At 50.3% G+C, this 16,313-nt stretch overlaps 1 protein-coding gene and 1 non-coding gene across 2 annotated transcripts; one reads left to right on the top strand and one right to left on the bottom strand.

Moving 5' to 3' along the window:
* Positions 1 to 191: 191 nt before the first annotated feature.
* On the bottom strand, positions 192 to 4,297 carry OPN1SW (opsin 1, short wave sensitive). The gene is made up of 5 exons (XM_045855663.1): positions 3,949 to 4,297; positions 3,512 to 3,680; positions 2,619 to 2,784; positions 1,975 to 2,214; positions 192 to 1,073 (listed from the first exon to the last, which is right to left on the bottom strand). The coding sequence occupies exons 1-5, from the start codon at positions 4,292 to 4,294 to the stop codon at positions 954 to 956; spliced, it is 1,041 nt and encodes a 346-aa protein (XP_045711619.1). The 5' UTR covers positions 4,295 to 4,297; the 3' UTR covers positions 192 to 953.
* Positions 4,298 to 11,249: 6,952 nt separating this feature from the next.
* TRNAP-AGG lies at positions 11,250 to 11,321 on the top strand. Its single transcript has one exon. It is a non-coding gene; the product is annotated as a tRNA-Pro (tRNA).
* Positions 11,322 to 16,313: the final 4,992 nt, after the last annotated feature.

The following is a 16,313-nucleotide window of genomic DNA, read 5'->3' as shown; positions in this document are numbered from 1 at the left end:
AGTTACTGTCTTCTTCCAAATTTGGTACTTTTCTTCCTGTTCCTAAAATCCAGCATGCCCACTGCAGCTGTAATCCTGTCTCTTCCCTCAGGCCATGTAGCTGCTCCTTACATCATAGTCTGATACCAAGCACAAGCCACCCGGGGCACACACAGCGTTAGTCTTGATGTTTATTTCAGAAAGGCCTTCTCCAGCGGGAGAGGGTGGGTGTAAAGTATAGGGTAAGAGAGTTTTTTGAACATTTTGGTGTAGTTTACAAATGATATCAAGATGTTTAATTCCACTGTATTTTGAGACCGTGAAGTGAATTAAACTGTTAGCTTTAGTAAATACACATCTTAAGACAGATACAGGGTTAGCCAAGTAAGAGCGGGGTGGGAGAGGAAACACCTGGAACAGTTCGTGCTGGCTCAGGGGCTCACGAACATGATGTGTCTGCCCGAGCTGTCACAGCAACTGGCATAGGTAGTGTGAGGAAATTCCTTCACACTCATATTTGGGGCCTGCTGAAGGTTTTATTTGTGTTTCTTTATGCCTCTGCCATTCCTAAGGTATTTTCTCGGAATACATCATCTCAGAACAGATGCCCAGTCAGGGGAAAAGGTCACTAAAAAGGAAGATAAATTGTCCATACACTGAAAACTCAGCCATGCGCCTTTGTAGTTGCCTTGTATGTAGAGACCGACTTTCCAAGTGCTGGGAATCTGGCCGCTTAGGACTAGAAGCTGATGGTTGCTGCAGTGGCTTCTGGTGTGTTCTGAGTCGGGCCCAGCTAGAGCAGTAGCTTTGTAGGCAGGAAGGTGGTGGGAAAATGGAACATTGATTCCCCAAGTTGTCATTGCTCCTCTTCCTGTCTGTTTTCTGCATTGTGAGTAGTTTGGTTTTTGGCAGAGGAGGTAGAAATTTCCTTAAACGTAAAATCCCAGTTGCTGCAAGTAGGCCAATATGGCGCCTTAGCTGGGGCTTACTTGGCTGGAAGAGAGAGTGGAAACTTCAGTTCTCTGGGAAGTGGACGTGTCAGGCTCATCTGTCATGGACTTCCCACACACCATCTCCATGATGCAAGCCCGGAACTGGAGGGAAAGGGCAGGATTGGAGGTAGGCCCCTCGGCAGAAGAGCACAGAGGAGATACTGTCAGGAAGTATGGGGGGAGAGACCTCATGCTTGGTCTCCCCAAAGCCTCGAACGATGCCTTCCATGTACCCAGGATCCCCTCGGGTGGGTTTCAGTGTGTTTTCCCAGTCCTGAGACTAGTCAGTTTCCAGTCCAGGGCTTCCCGCCTCCAGGTCTGCAATACTCCCTACACGTCCTGGTGAACCCGCCCGCCTCCTGGGAGCTGGGTCAGGCCCACCACCCCTCCCGCATTCCTGAAAGGGCCTTCCAGCGGGGAAAGGACTGCCTGCTTGCTCCGTCCAGGTTTCACATTCGTTTGGATCCACTCCGGGACTGAAGGAACAAATAATAATTCTAAAAGCAGAATGTTTGCCCCTCGAGAGATGACTAGATTTGAGTTTGGTTTGGTGGTGGGGAGGACATTGTTTTTGCTCAGATTTAGGATTGGGGGCCTGGACCACCTGGTACTTTTAGATGATACCCTGCTTTAGGTTTTTTATGCATGTGTTGTGATTCCTGCTTCGTACATGCTCCAGAAGGCTAGAAGTTGAACAGGAAAGGATTAAAAACCTGTGAACTGGAAGGGCTGGAGTGTAGGGAAACTATTGATCTGTCAGTTCTTCAACAAAACAGAAAACTTCTACTCTTTTCCTTTGGAGCAACTCGATTTTTGTGGCTTAAGTTCTGCCTGCCCTGGGCTCTGATCTTGTCTTGATGACCACACCGCCCTCCCTGCGGTTCCCTTGTTCACTGCTAACCCTCTGAGTAGAGCCCAAGGGACTCCGAGTTTAAAGTCATTGGTCAGAAAAGCTGAGTCTTGGGATTAGTGAGTCTCATAGGAATGTAAATGGAAACTTTACCTGCTTGTTCATAAAGCAGTAGATGATGGGGTTGTAGACACAAGCGCTCTTGGAGAAGAAGGCAGGGATGGTGACCAGCCGCAAGTCCAGCCCGTGGCTATGGTTGTTGACCATGTACATGGCCAGGGCGGCGTAGGGCACATAACAGAGACAAAAGGATCCCACCATCACCACCACCATGCGGCTCACCTCCCGCTCGGCCTTCTGGGTCGAAGCTGACTCCTGCTGCTGGGCTGCCACCTGGGACGAGCACAGAGAAAACGTCACATCCTCTCCTCACCCCTCAACTCGCAGATCTCTGGATGGTTTGTTTGTTTTTTCACCCAGGGGACACCTGCTTCAATTGCCCCTCTTCTGTCCCTGTGTCTCGCCTAGTCCTGGGGCTCTCATTGAGGAAGGCAGGATGGAGGCAGCTTTCCGGTCTGTGACATTGGAAGGGATCACATACATGTCTTGACAACTGTATTTGAGTAGGGATGACTCACCTTATTCTTCATTCCATTTCATCATTCTGCCTATCCCCGCTTCCTGCATTGCTTTTACATATCCCCTCTGCCTGGCTGTGGCATTTCCAGATGTTCTAGAACACTCACCCACTCCCCCCTCTCCCCTGGAGCCCCCTGACCCTCACAAAAGCCACTCACAGCTCTGAGCGCCCCCAGCAGCTGAGAGTAGGAGAAGCAGATGAGGGCAAGAGGCACGATGAAGCAGAAGATGAAGAGGAACCAGGCGTAGTACTCGCTGCGATATTTGGTGCCCACAGTGTACCAGTCAGGGCCACAGGAACACTGCAGGCCCTCAGGGATGAACCTGTGAAGGGACCAGACGCTCACCCACTGGACAAGCATTTGCACACTGGGGGCTCACCGCAAGAACGGAGGGGGAGCTGAGATTCCTGGGTCATATTCACGTACCTAATAGACCCCAGGGGGTGCCCAGCGACTGTCACTACCAGCAGACAGTATAGCAATTCAAACTGTAGAATAAATTTTAGCACTTGTCTCCCACAGCCCTTTCTCTCACCTATTCCACCAGTCCACTAAAAAGTAGAGGTGAAGCCCTGGCTGGCATGGCTCAGTGGATTGAGCGCGGGATGCGAACCAAAGTGTCGCAGGTTCGATTCCCAGTCAGGCCACACACCTGGGTTGCAGGCCACGGCCCCCAGCAGCCCCACATTAATGTTTCTCTTTCTTTCTCCCTCCCTTCCCTCTCTAAAAGTAAATAAATAAAATCTTAAAAAAAAAAAAAAGTAGAGGTGAGCCCTGGCTGGTGTGGCTCAGTGGACTGAGTGCTGACCTGCGAACCAAAGGGTCACCAGTTCGATTCCCAGTCAGGGCACATGCCTGGGTTGCGGGCCAGGTCCCCAGTGTCAGGCACGTGAGAGGCAACCACAATTGATGTTTCTCTCCCTCTCTTCCTCCCTCCTTTCCCCTTTCTCTAAAAATAAAATATTTTAAAAAATAATAATAAATAGAGGTCAAGATGGAAAAGGTTATACACAACTCTCTACCCACACCAACTTGCCCTGTGCTCTCACCGGCTCCAGCCAAAGAAGGGTGGGATGGAGACGCCGATGCCAATGGTCCAGGTGGCCAGGACCACCATCAGTGCGTGCCTGGAGCTGAAGCGGAAGCTGCCGAAGGGTTTACAGATGACAATGTAGCGCTCGAAGGCCAGGAAGGCCAGTGACCAGCCTGTGACCAGACCTGTGGTGAAACCGGGTTGATGGGTTAGCCTGGCAGGAGGAGTGGATTACAGGGTGGGGCCAGCACAGCACCAGGAGGCAGGCTGGACTGACAGTTGGAGTAGAGTTTGGGACACAGCGGGTCAAATTTCTAGTCTGGGCTTTGTACCCCAATGTGCAAAAGAGCATCAGACTCCTCACTTGGGGTGCACTCTAGGCCAGCAGCCTGGCCCCTGGTTCCACCCCTGGCTCCACGTCCTCTGCCCCCCCAGCCCCTTCCCCTGCGGTACCTGCTGCAGAGCCCAGGAAGGCCTCCAGAGCACACACGCGGCGGCCGAAGATGAAGTATCCCTGACAACTGGCGATGAAGACAGTAGAGACAGAGAAGATGCAGAAGAGGAAGCCCCCCAGGGACACATTGACCAAAATGTAGTTGAGTGGCTGCCTCAGCTTTCTGTAGCGCAGTGTGGCCACCAGCACCGTGGCATTGAGGGGTGTCCCTGCGAAGAAGACAAAGCCCATGAAGGCTGCCTGGAGGTGGAAGGCCCAGACAGGGGCAATGTGGTACTGAGGCCCATCCCACGGCCCCACTGAGGAGATGTTCTTGAACAGATAAAACTCCTCCTCCCCTGACATTTCGCTCACAGACGTCCCCACACCCTCTGATCCCTCTTATAGATGGTCCTCCCCCCACCACCTCTCCCCACCCCGCCAAAGAACCCCCTCTTCTGAAACCACTTTTGGGTTCCCTGAGTGGTCAGTGCTGATCCTAAGCCTCCTAAGGACAAAGTCTGGGATTAGAGACCCCCAAGCCCCCACCTAAACCTCCTTTTGCAGCCGCAAAGCTGATTGTGTGCTCCTCAGAGGATAGAAGATTGGGCTCAGAGAATCTGGACCTGCAGTCCCGGATGCTGGGATGAGTGAGAGTCAGCTCACCGGGTCCTGGGAGATGCTGGCCCACATGTAGGAAAGATGCTTCCACCACTTGTTTGTTTCCCCTTTGAATGAGCTCTCAGGGGCACCCATCTCCATCCCTCTAGATATCTGCACCCCAACTGCCCCTTTGTGTAAGTTGCCCTCTAACTCTCCCTCTTCAGAGATCTGGGACTCTCCGCCAGCCTGGGAACCAGCCCCGGGCGAAGGGACAGGGAATGGGGGATGTCCTGCAAACACCTTAGTAAACAGCCTTCAGGGCGCGGTGCAGAACAACTTGGCAAAGCCTGGAGGTCTCCAGCATGCCAGGCTGCCTCTGTTTCTTCTTGTTGAGTCTGTCCGTGCCTTTCCTGCACTGACCTCCCCCAGCCAGGCTGAGGCTGAGGCTGGCTGGCTCACTGCCCCTCTCACACCATGTTCATGCCCTCAGCTCAGTAGTGCCCAAGCTGCCACGGCCTCCCTCCTGTCTGCTCACCCATGCCCTGCCCAGCCCTCACAGCCCAACTCACCAGGTCCGCTTCTGCCAAGCCCGCCCCAGCGAGGCCAGCTCTGGGGGAAGCTCCACCCACACTTACACTCAGCACCACACTTTGGCCCTTATGACCGAATCTTCTTCCCCACCTCGGTAGGGTACAGATATGTAGATAAAATTGATACACATTAAATACAGGTAAAAAAGTGAAGGGATGGCCCAGTAATGGCAGAGTAGTACATATTAGGTGAATCCTCCCCGCCATAGGTAAAAATGATAAACTCTGGACAAAATATGAAAAGCACCTACTTGAAAGCACCATAAGGTACCCCAAAGCAGGCAAAAACTGGAAGGACTCAACACTGGGATGAAAAGAACCGTCCACATTAAACGGGTTTGTCCCCCAGGGTGCTCGTCAGTCTAAATGACAAGGGACAGCAGGACCTCAAGCAGAAAACCCCAACTTTGATCTGGCTGAAGAGTCAAAGCTTACAGCAAAAAGTGGGGGCTCAAGTCCTGGTCAGAGCACCAACTTATCAATTAACTAAGCAATAAAGATGATTTAATTTCCAAATATATATCTATCTCCTCGGCTGACTGCTGAGCTCTTCATGGAGCATCTCCAAAGACCCCAGCAAAAGGCAAGGGCTGGTCCAAAAGCTGAGCAGACTTGGGCTGCTTCCTCTGCAGCAGAGAAAGTTTGAGTTGCTTTCTCACCGAGCTGATGGGGCTGGACAAGCACTTCAGCCTTGTTTGGAACTCCCAAGAGGCCGCACCTCACCACTAAAATCGATGTCCCTTGGCTCCTGAGCTAGAAAGGCCAGTTGGAGACTTGTCAGCCACTTCTGGAAGCCTGCCATTTTTACACACACACTCCACACACACGCTCACCCACAGGTAGGATTCTTGGCAGAGATCCAGGTAAGGGTCCAGGAACTGCAAAACCACTTGGCCTCTACTGGACTGCCTGAGTCAGCACAACCCTTGGCCTGGGACCAGGACCAGAGGCCAGCTCTGAAGGCAGTTTTTGAAGTGCCTATCCCCAGGCAGGGCACCGGCCCCAGCCCTGAGGCTGAGTGGCATGAGTCAGCCTCAGCTGTCTGCAGGGCTCTGCTGAGGTGCCCACCTCTGCAAATGGTTCTGACAAGGGCCTGCAAGGGCAAAGCCTGGGCTTGGGCTTCCATCCAAACTGATGTGGTTAAAAGACACCCCAGGCCTTCTCACTCCACTGTCCAGGACGGGTGGCTGCACCTCCGCCCTCTCCCTGTTCCGACTCTAGCCCAAACAGTACCTTCTCACCCTACCCCACCTCGTTTTTAGAAGTAAGGGCAATGGGTCCAAGTTAGGGTCAACCCAACCCCAGCTAAGAGGGCGCAGATGCTCTGCTGTGGGGGGCGGGGCTGGGCCACAAAAAGCCTTACCTAAGCACAGAGGCTCCGTAGCACGTAAGCAAGGGACAGAAACAATTTCCAGAGTCACTGAGCCATGGAGTAGGGGGAAGGAAGCATGGGGTAAAGAAGGAGAGTAATGATATAAAAACAGGAGAGAGTTTAGGCATATTTAGTAGATATAGTATCCTTTTTGGATTTAACATCATTTGGTTAATTTAGGAACTCGGTAACACACTAGGGCTTCACAGAAGACTTGCTGGGTGTAACTAGACCACAGTCCCAACCTCAGCGCTGCTGACTCATTAGATTGGGTGATTCTCCGTCGCGGGCCATCCTGAGCACTGCAGGGTGTTTCACGGCCTCCAAGGGCCCTGCCCACGAGATGCTTGAGATGCTCATAGCAGCACCTCCACTGCAGTCGTGGCAACCAAAACTGTCTCCAGACACAAAGTCCTCTGAGCGGCAAAATCACCCCCTGCGCCCTCCCCTCTGGTTGAGAGTCATTGGTTTAGATTAAGACTTATGAATGCCCAGAACTGAATAGAAAACAGTCAAGAGAAAAATTGTTTTTCCACTCATTCTAACTGTCCAGAAAAAAGTCCTAGAAAAGGAGCATATATTTTGAAGAGTTTCTGGGCCCCCCCATCCAACACTATTTCCTAGGAGCTTATTCCAGGAGTAGTTTATTTCCAGGAATATTTTAGCAAGGCTTGTAGGAATACAAGGAACAGGAAATCGTGTGTCAATCATTCGTAGGAGCAAAAGAAGAAAGAGGAACAACGGTGCAGAGTTCAAGGGACGGAGTGAAATTGAAAGTGGCCGCCTATGGGGTCCCTGCGGATGGACCACACATTTGTGCCTCCCAGCAGCGATTCACTCACGTAATTCCGTGTCCAGCGAGTGATGCAAACCAACCGCTCTAGGGAGTGCGGCGTACAGTGATGCCTCCCCAGGGCCTTCCCCGGGGAGACACTGGCGTGATATAATGAACAACATCTTCAATGACTTTTCTGAGTGCACACAACTTTCCCAGTTCCACAGGATTGGGTAGACTACTGACTGGGACCCCTCAGTGTGGATGGACACAAAGCACATTTTGAAACTGGACGTCAGCCAGAACCATCAGGATGGGGGCCAGTACCAGCACTGCCGGGCTGCTCGGATCCAGGGGGCATTTCAACTCTCTGGAGGCTTAAAATGAATTTCTCCTTGTTCTCACTAGTTATTGATTCTCACTAATTACTGATTCTCTCTATTTGGTTTTTTAATAATTCAATTTCTGTTTTGAGTGGATTATATTTATGTCCAGTTGAATTCTGTGTGGTTCTGAATTCACATATATATATATATATATATATATATATATATATATATATATATATATATAATGAATGAAGTACAAATGACTCTATAGTTAAAAGGAAGCCCCTTTGCCAGCCACCAAGTCCCCCCCACCCCTGACTCCAGTAGCAACCAGTGTTCGCTTTCTGCCATGTGGTTTTTTAATTTATTGATTTTAGGGACAGAGAGGAAGGGAAAGAGAGAGAAACATCAATTTGCTGTTCTACTTATTTATGCATTCATTGGTTGCTTGTTGTATGGGCCGTGACTGGGGATCAAACCCACCACCTTGGGTTTCGGAACAATGCTCTCGCCAACTGAGCTACCCCGCCAGGGCAGCTGTTGCTATGTTTTTGATGTGTGTGCGTTACATGCCATTGAGTACCTCTGACTCCTGGTGACCCTGTGAATGAGTGACGTCCAGAACGTCCTGTCCTCACCAGCCCTGCTCGGCTCCTGCGGACTCCCGCCCACGGCTTCTCTTATGACGTCAGCCCAGTTCACATCTGGTCTTCCTCTTTCCTGCTGCTTGTATTCTCCCCCCCACATCGTTGTCTTTTTCAAAGAACCCTGCCTTCTCACGACGTGCCCAAACTAGGACAGCCTCAGCTTTGTCATTTTTGACCTCCAGGGATGTTTTGGGCTTAATTTGCTCTAGAACACCACTTTCTAGTGGCCCGGGTACCCATAAAGCTCTCCTCCAATCCCACATTTCAAGTGAATCCATTGTTTTCCTGCCAGCCTTCCTCACTGTCCAGCGTCGGCATGCGTCCATAGTAACTGGGGATGTGCAGCTGTGGGTGCTTTCAGCCCTGGTCTCCAGCGCCACGTCTTGGCTGGTGATGATCTTTCCTAATTCCTCCACGGCTGCCCTTCTGGGTCTCAGCCTTCTGCTGACTTCTTGGCTGCAGTCTTCGTTTGAGTCGATGACTGAGTGGAGGCAAGCAAAATCTTTCTAGCAGCTTCCACCTCTTCCTGTCTGTGTTCAAGTGCCCCCAGCGAGCTTGCGATGATCCCTCGTGACCATGTCCGTTCAGCACTGACCGGAGGCTCTCCTTGTACAGTGATGAGAGGTGGACACGGCTGACATGCTCTTGTGAAAATGAGGAGTCGTGCGAGGATTTGCCCGACTGAGAGCCACTGCCTGCCTGGAAGGACAGGGAGAAAATTCTCAGAAATGGAGCCTCCGATTCTCCTCAGAGAACTCTGTGGCTTTTTAAACAGACAGAGACTACTGAGTCATTTCTGGCCCAAACTTCTACTGCCTAGAGCAAGGCCATAGTAAGTTTAGCCTGGAAAAAAAAATGCACGGTAGGTGCCAGTGGGTTTCCACTAGGGCGCTACTCCTCGCCCAGGAAGCCCACGTCCCTCTGGAAGCGTGCGGGCATGGGCTGGGGAGGAGGGGGCGGACGGTGGCTGACACAACAGCAGAGGAGAGACTGCTGGTACTCAGCGGGCAGGACCCTGCTCCAGACAGGCCACACGAAGAGGCATGATCCCGCCTCACATTCCAACAGCACCCCTAGAGTGAAGTGCTGGCGGGGGCCCAGCCTCGGTCTCAGCCCTGAAACATCCTCAGCAAAATCCCCCTAGGAGCCCTGCGGGGAGCAACCTCACTCCCTGGCACGTCCACGGAGAGGAGCAATTCAGGGAATGTCTGCTGAGGTCATGGAACAACGCCTTGAGTGTGCTTTTATTTATAAGGCACTTTAAGGCTGGGGAGCAGCTACCCAAAAAAGACTCTGGTTTTAGACCAGATGAGCTGTTGCCCTTCTCTCTGGCCGTGATTAGTCAGCAGAGCCAATTGTCTGGTCCAGATACTCCTGGGTGGATAGAATGAAATCTTATCCCCTGGGTGCAGAGGAATGCTAGCCAATCCATTCTCTAAAGTGGGGCCATTCCTCCTGCCTATCCCAGCGACAGACTGGTTCCCTAGGAAGCCTGCTTAAAGAGATGGCAGGTGGGAGGGTTTCTTCAGGCTTATGGTTGCCACTTCAATCCAAGTGATGAGCATTCACCTGAATATCTGTTGTACCAGCGATTTTTTTCGTGCAAACTCCTGACTTATTCATCACTCCACAGACATTTGCTAAGCGGTGTCTGTGAGAACAGTTGTGCTGTGAGGATGAAATGAAATGAGCTTCACCCGGCAAAGCGCTTACACAAGGCCCAGCACACAGAACTGCTTGGGAATCATTGGTGTTGTCAGCAGGATTGATTGCCAAGTGCTGGACACAAGGCAGGACCCCACGGCCAGTACCACAAGACCCTGCCCCCTGGGCTTCCCAGCTGCACGGAGGACATTTCTCCTGGAAGCAAGCAAGCAGCCCTGGGGTGTGACAGATGCGGTTCAGTGAAAGTGCAGAGAACCTGGCCAGCCCACGGGGTCTTCTCCAAGGCCCGGGCTTCTGAGGCTGACCCCCCAGGCTCTCTCTAATTTGGGAAGCCCCCAGCCAGAAGAAGGACCTCCACCCAGGCCATTGTGGGCCTGTTAGCAGGGGTTTCCCTGCAGCCTCCGTGGGCAGGACCAGCAGAGGAGGGAGGGAGGGTGTTCGAGGATGTATTCCCATCCTTGGTTTTCTAGAAAGTCTGAGAAGCAGTGTGACCCGAATTTAAAATGGGCTTCCGATTCAAATAAGCATGCCGCGTCTAAGCTGAATTTAGGCAAGTTTCTTTTTCTTGCCTTGGCAATGAGACCAATCTCACCAGCTTGTTAGAAGGTTAAAGAAGGTCTGCAAAGCACAGAACGCGCTGTGCCCAGCCCACGGCAGACAGTAAGGGGCAGCTTCCCTGCCGTGTGTTTCCCGGGCCCTCATGTTGCCATCACAATTACCCCTTTGCCCAGTAACGCACTTCACAGTTTGCGGTGTTTCCACAGACAGCCTCACCGGATCGCACATCACCCTGTAAGACAGACAAGGCGGGTGTTATTACGCCGCCTGGCAGATGGAGCCGCTGAGTAACTTAGCAAATTTCACCTAGTGAGCGGGACCTGAGACAGCCTTCCGCGCCCACACCCAGGAGGCTATTTGGGGTTGGAAGACTCTTCTGGAGGCCTGATCGTGAGGTAAGAAAGAAGCGTCGTTCTTCTCTGGGTGCGGGAGATGCCAGACGGCTTCTCTCAGCCCTGGGGCTCCCCCAGAAAGTGGAGGCTGCTGGAGCCTGGCTTCTTCTCTGCCCTTTCCCAGAGCACCCCCAGGAACTCAGCGTGGTGGCCTCGGCGGGGGCTGGCTGATCACGGGAAGGAGGGGCCCTGCCTGGAGCAGCAGGTATCTGTGTGGCTCCGCAGCGGGATGGGGAGGAGCGGGAGGGAATGAGGGGTGAGGCCTGTGGAATGCCGCGGGCCTGGGCTAGGAGCCAGCCTGGAAGAAGGGAAGCCGCCTCCAGAAACCACAAATTACGGCTGAGGCTGATGTGGCATGGAAGGCACATGTGGCAAGGGGCAATTGTGACGGGCTCGTTGGTCTAGGGGTATGATTCTCGCTTAGGGTGCGAGAGGTCCCGGGTTCAAATCCCGGACGAGCCCTACTTTTCCTGGATTTTTTTCTTCCTTCTGTCCCCTGCCAAACACATATACATTGCCTGCCCTCTCTAGAGTAGAAGCAAACAGATGGCCTACCTCTCTGTGTAAAGCACAAGCTATGAAACGCACAGGAATCAGAGTCCAAAGGGTAGGAGTAAAGTTACGGTTCTGCCCTGCTACAGTGGGAACAGTACTATTTATTTCTCAGAGTTGTTGGGAGGATTAGGTCAGAAACTATGTGACATCCCTCTGCAAATCACAATGCCACTTACTGACATAGAGAATGTTAGGAATAGAGATGATGAAGAGAATCTAGAGGGGAACTCCTGGCAACGTTGCAGACTGAACTAATGTAGCTAGCTGTCTCCTCACCAGAGTCCCCTAGAACACACACGGAAATGCTGCAAAATAGAATTTAAAAATTGAAATGTGGACACTTTCAAAAATTTATTTTGCAAAAAGAAACACAGTTCTTAGAATTAAGGAAGGAACACAATGCCAAATAAAAGGGAAGAGGAGGCTGTCGCAGTGGCCCATGGTAGGTTTCAGACAGAATGTGCCCTGGACCAGGAGCTGCATTTTAATGCTTCTGGTTACAGGACACGCGGCTTCAGCCCACCAGGAGCAGAGAGCTCGGGCTGCATCTCCTGCATAAGCTCAGGACATGGAAGATCTACCTCACCTGTCGAAAGAAGACTAAAAACTACACACACACACGCCCAAGGAAGCAGAGAAAAGGAAAAGAAATACAAGTCAACCCTGAGAGATTGTTTGTTGTCCCAAGTCTGAGCAATTGCTTGCCTTGCATCTGGATTTCTGTTATCTGCATGACGTTGGTCCTCAAGCAGAGAAGTTAAATAGAAATCTGGCTTAGGACCCTTGCAGTCCCTAGCAATACCACACAGCCCCCCAGAAGCAAGAAAGAACTCTGTAAGAATGTCCACATAGCCTAGGACTTATGGGACTCTCACTAACACACACACACAAACTGCTGAAGAAAAGCTCACAATAAAATATTATAAACTAGACAAGGAAGTAATCCACTGTAAGAAAGAGTCAGCAGACATAACAAATAGGAGAATTAACACCCCTAGAACTGTGCGTATTACGACAACATGAAAAATACCATATAATATATAATAAGTATACTTAAAAGCATCAAAGATTAAAGACAAGAAAATAAACCATGATAAAAATATCGTATTATGAGCCCTGGCTGATGTGGCTTAGTGGAGCACTGGACTGTGAAGCAAAGGGTCGCTAGTTCGATTCCCAGTCAGGTCACATGCCTGGGCTTCAGGCCAGGTTCCTAGTAGGGGCCACTTGAGAGGCACCCACACATTGATGTTTCTCTCCCTCTCTTTCTCTCCCCCTTCCCTTCTCTCTAAAAATAAATAAACAAATACATTTTTTTTAAAAAGAGGGAAAGTTAAAATATTAAAAAATGAGGGACATGTGATTGAAATTAAAGACTCACTAGTGTATTAAACAGCAGACTAGACCCATTTGGAAAGAGAATTAGTGAATTGGAAGATAGAGCTGATGAAATCATTCAAAATTTGGGGGGAAGATGATGAGATAGAAAATTAAAAAACACGAGGGAAAGAATGAGATAGATAGATAGATAGATATGGCATATCACACCCCTGTGTAAAATCGGGGCTCCTGAAAGAGACAGAAAGAATCAGGGGAATGTAATATATCAATCAATAATGATTAAGAATTTTCCAGAATGGACAAAACCAACAGTCCTCAAGTTGAAGAATCTGGAACTCACACATTATGGTGAAATTGCAGAATACTGAAGAGAAAGAGAAAAATCTTGAAATGAACCAGAAAAACATCTGTTTGCCTACAAACTTAACAATGATATTGGCAGCTGACTTCTTATTAGCAACAAAATATTATAGAAAAAAATATCTTCAAAAGACTAAGAGAAAACTGTCAACCTCAAATTCTATGCCTGTTGAATTTCCATTCAAATGGTGTGAAATAAGGACATTTTAAGGCAATGACTGAGATTATTTTCCACTCAGAGACTTTCACTGAAATGCCACCAATGGAAATACTTCATAAGAAGGAGGGAGTGGAATGCAAGAGGGAATGGCGAGCAGATAAATTATAAATGTGTCAGTGAATCTGGGCAAGCAGGGAAAGCCACTGTTGAGACTGCAAATTTGTCCAATGGCTCTATAGAACAACTTGGCAATAACTAGTGAAGTTTAAGTAATGAAGTTAAGCACACAGTCTATGACTCAGAAATTCTACTTCTAGGTATCTACCTTGTAGCAGTGCTTACATAGATGCCAAGGAGACGTGCACAGCCCTGTCCATGGCAGCGTGTTTATAATTTGGAAAACTGGAGACATTCTAAATGCCCATTAGCAGGAGAATGAATAAATAAATTGTAGTATATTCATGTCCTGGCTGGTGTGGCTCAGTAGATTGAATGCTGGTCTGTGAACCAAGAGGTTGCTGGTTCGATTCCCAGTTGGAGCACATCCCTGGGTTGAGGGCTGGGTCCCCAGTTGGGGGCAAATGATCGACTGGTCGATGTATCTCTCACACATTGATGTTTCTCTCCCTCTCTTTCTCCCTCCCTTTCCCTCTCTCTGAGAATAAATAAATAAAATATTTAAAAATTGTGGTGTATTCAAACAATGAAATAGTACTCAGCAGTTACAGTTCATGAACTGGAGCCACGTGAAACAACATGAATAAATGTAAAAAAGAGTTGAAAAAAATGAAAGTTTGCAGAAGAGTGTATACAACACAATACCATTTAGATAGATTTTTAAACATACAAGTCAGTGTTCTGCATTGTTTGTGGATGGTACTTACAGAGTAAAAGTGCAAAACCACAGAAGGGCTGTCGCTGAATCAAATATGGCAAGAAACAAACAGGAGTTGGATTTCGGTGGCGTGTACATGGATGTTTATTGTTATTCTCTGTACTTTTGTGCATGTTTAAAAGATTCATGTTTTTTTCTCTTTAACGAAGGGATCTAGGCATTTAGAAATAAGGGTGAAGGGGGATAAACGGCCGCATCAATCCTCAGAGCTGCGGGGATGGGATTAGCGGGGAGGCTGAGTCCTGAGTCCTGGGTTTACAAGAATTAACTTCGATCATCCCCCTAAGCGGATCACCTGGCTGGCTTCCCCACCACTGATGGCCCTTCAGAGTGCAGCTCTTGGCCTCAGTCCACTCCCCCCCTCCCCCCCCGCACCCACTGAGCCCTTTCCTCCTGCCTCCCAATGCCACCCCACCCTCAGCCCAGTGCTGGTCTGGCCAGGGACTGCCCAAATTTGGGTCCTGAGATAGATTGGTTCAGATCTCCCCTGAACGCTCTCCCAGTCAAGGGCCAGGGAGAAATTAGTCCTAATACCCAGGATCAGAGCTCCCTAAGGAGAGCTTGGACCCCTGGATATCACAGTTGACAGCATCCTTCCTTGTCCTTCCCCCCTCAGCCAAGGGGTCAGCGGTGAAGATCTACTGCTCACTGATCCCACTGGCCGAGCCAGAGCCCCAAGGAGCTGCGCTGTGGCAGAGCTGTCACTGGGCCTCCAGCATTAAGCTGTCAGTCACCAGAGCTCTGTGTCCCCCCCGCCATACCAGCCCCTTTCCACCACCCCTGCCAACTGCCCTGCTCCCCAAGTCTGGGCAGGCCTGATATCTGCAGCAGGACCCTCTGGAAGGGGTGTGGGTGGGCTTGTTCAGCTGCCTTTCCCTGCCACGGGATCATCTTGACCACAGGATTCGGGGTGGAATCCTGACCTCTGGGGAGCAAATGAAACTTCCACCATCTCTCAGGACACCAGGCTACAGGGATGAGTGGGAGGAGGAGGGAAGAAAAGAGAACTCTTATAGGGCAACATTATTGTTATTGGGCAACATGTAACTTCGTAAGTGTGAAATCATATGTTAAATAAGATGGAGCATTAAAGGCATAGCTGGAAGATTCACTTTTATCCTTTTAGTTATGTATCAGGTACTTTGGTAGATGCTGGAGATTTTACTTTATTTTTTTATTTTTTCAAGATTTTATTTATTTATTTTTAGAGAGGGAGGGAGAGAGAGAGAGAGAGAGAGAGAGAGAGAGAGAGAGATCAATGTGTGGTTGCTGGGGGCCATGGCCTGCAACCCAGGCATGTGCCCTGACTGGGAATTGAACCTGAGACACTTTGGTTCGCAGCCCCCGCTCAATCCACTGAGCTACACCAGCCAGGGCGATGCTGGAGATTTTTAAAAAATGACTAAGATACTTCCAACCTTCGGTAAATTGGGCAGACGGAAGAGCAAACACCTGACCTGGACAGCCTAGAGTGACTGGTGCCGCCCCAGAGGGAAGGAGGACTAGGCGGAGCCCGGGAGGGGCCTCCAATAGGGAAGGCTGCCTGCAGGGGTCTCCCCTCCTAGGGCTGAAGGGTAAGTAGGGGATGTCCAGGCAGAGGACTTCCTTCCTGGGGATTATGGAGCGCTTGTGAACTCGGCAGCCTGTGGGAGTGAACAAAAACAATATATTCTCTTGCCTTGTAAGTGGGTATGCGAGAGAGGGTGTATGTCCCTGGCTTAGCAGTCTCCTAGTACTTTTTGGGATGTGCTGGGACGCCCCAGTTGCAAAGTGTGTACGCACTCTTTCCCTGTTGAGAGACCTGCAGAGATGTGAGAACAAACGCCTTGGGCACCTGGTAAACAGGCTTGAATGAATGATTGATTAAGTGATGTAACATCAGCCCTCTGGGCTTCCACAGGTCCCTTCTACAAGAGTGAAAATCAGTAGTTCGCACTCTGAGCCGGCTACACGGGCGGGGTGCGTGGGGGGTCGGGGCTGGCAGAGCATGGGATTTGGGGCCAAGTGGAAAAAAGGTCGGAGGGTGGAGAGAGAAAGTCTTCGGCAGCGAAGGCTGGTGGAGCCTCGGAGAGGGCCCTGCAGAGTGCCCCTGGTTTGACTTGGTGGAGTCTCCGGGAAAGCAGAGAGACAAGGCCCGGCGTTT

The sequence above is a fragment of the Phyllostomus hastatus genome, unplaced genomic scaffold (assembly GCF_019186645.2).
Source record: "Phyllostomus hastatus isolate PE091 unplaced genomic scaffold, TTU_PhHast_1.1 phas_scaffold_114, whole genome shotgun sequence".
NCBI lineage: Eukaryota > Metazoa > Chordata > Mammalia > Chiroptera > Phyllostomidae > Phyllostomus > Phyllostomus hastatus.
This window is presented reverse-complemented; position numbering and strand designations above follow the sequence as displayed.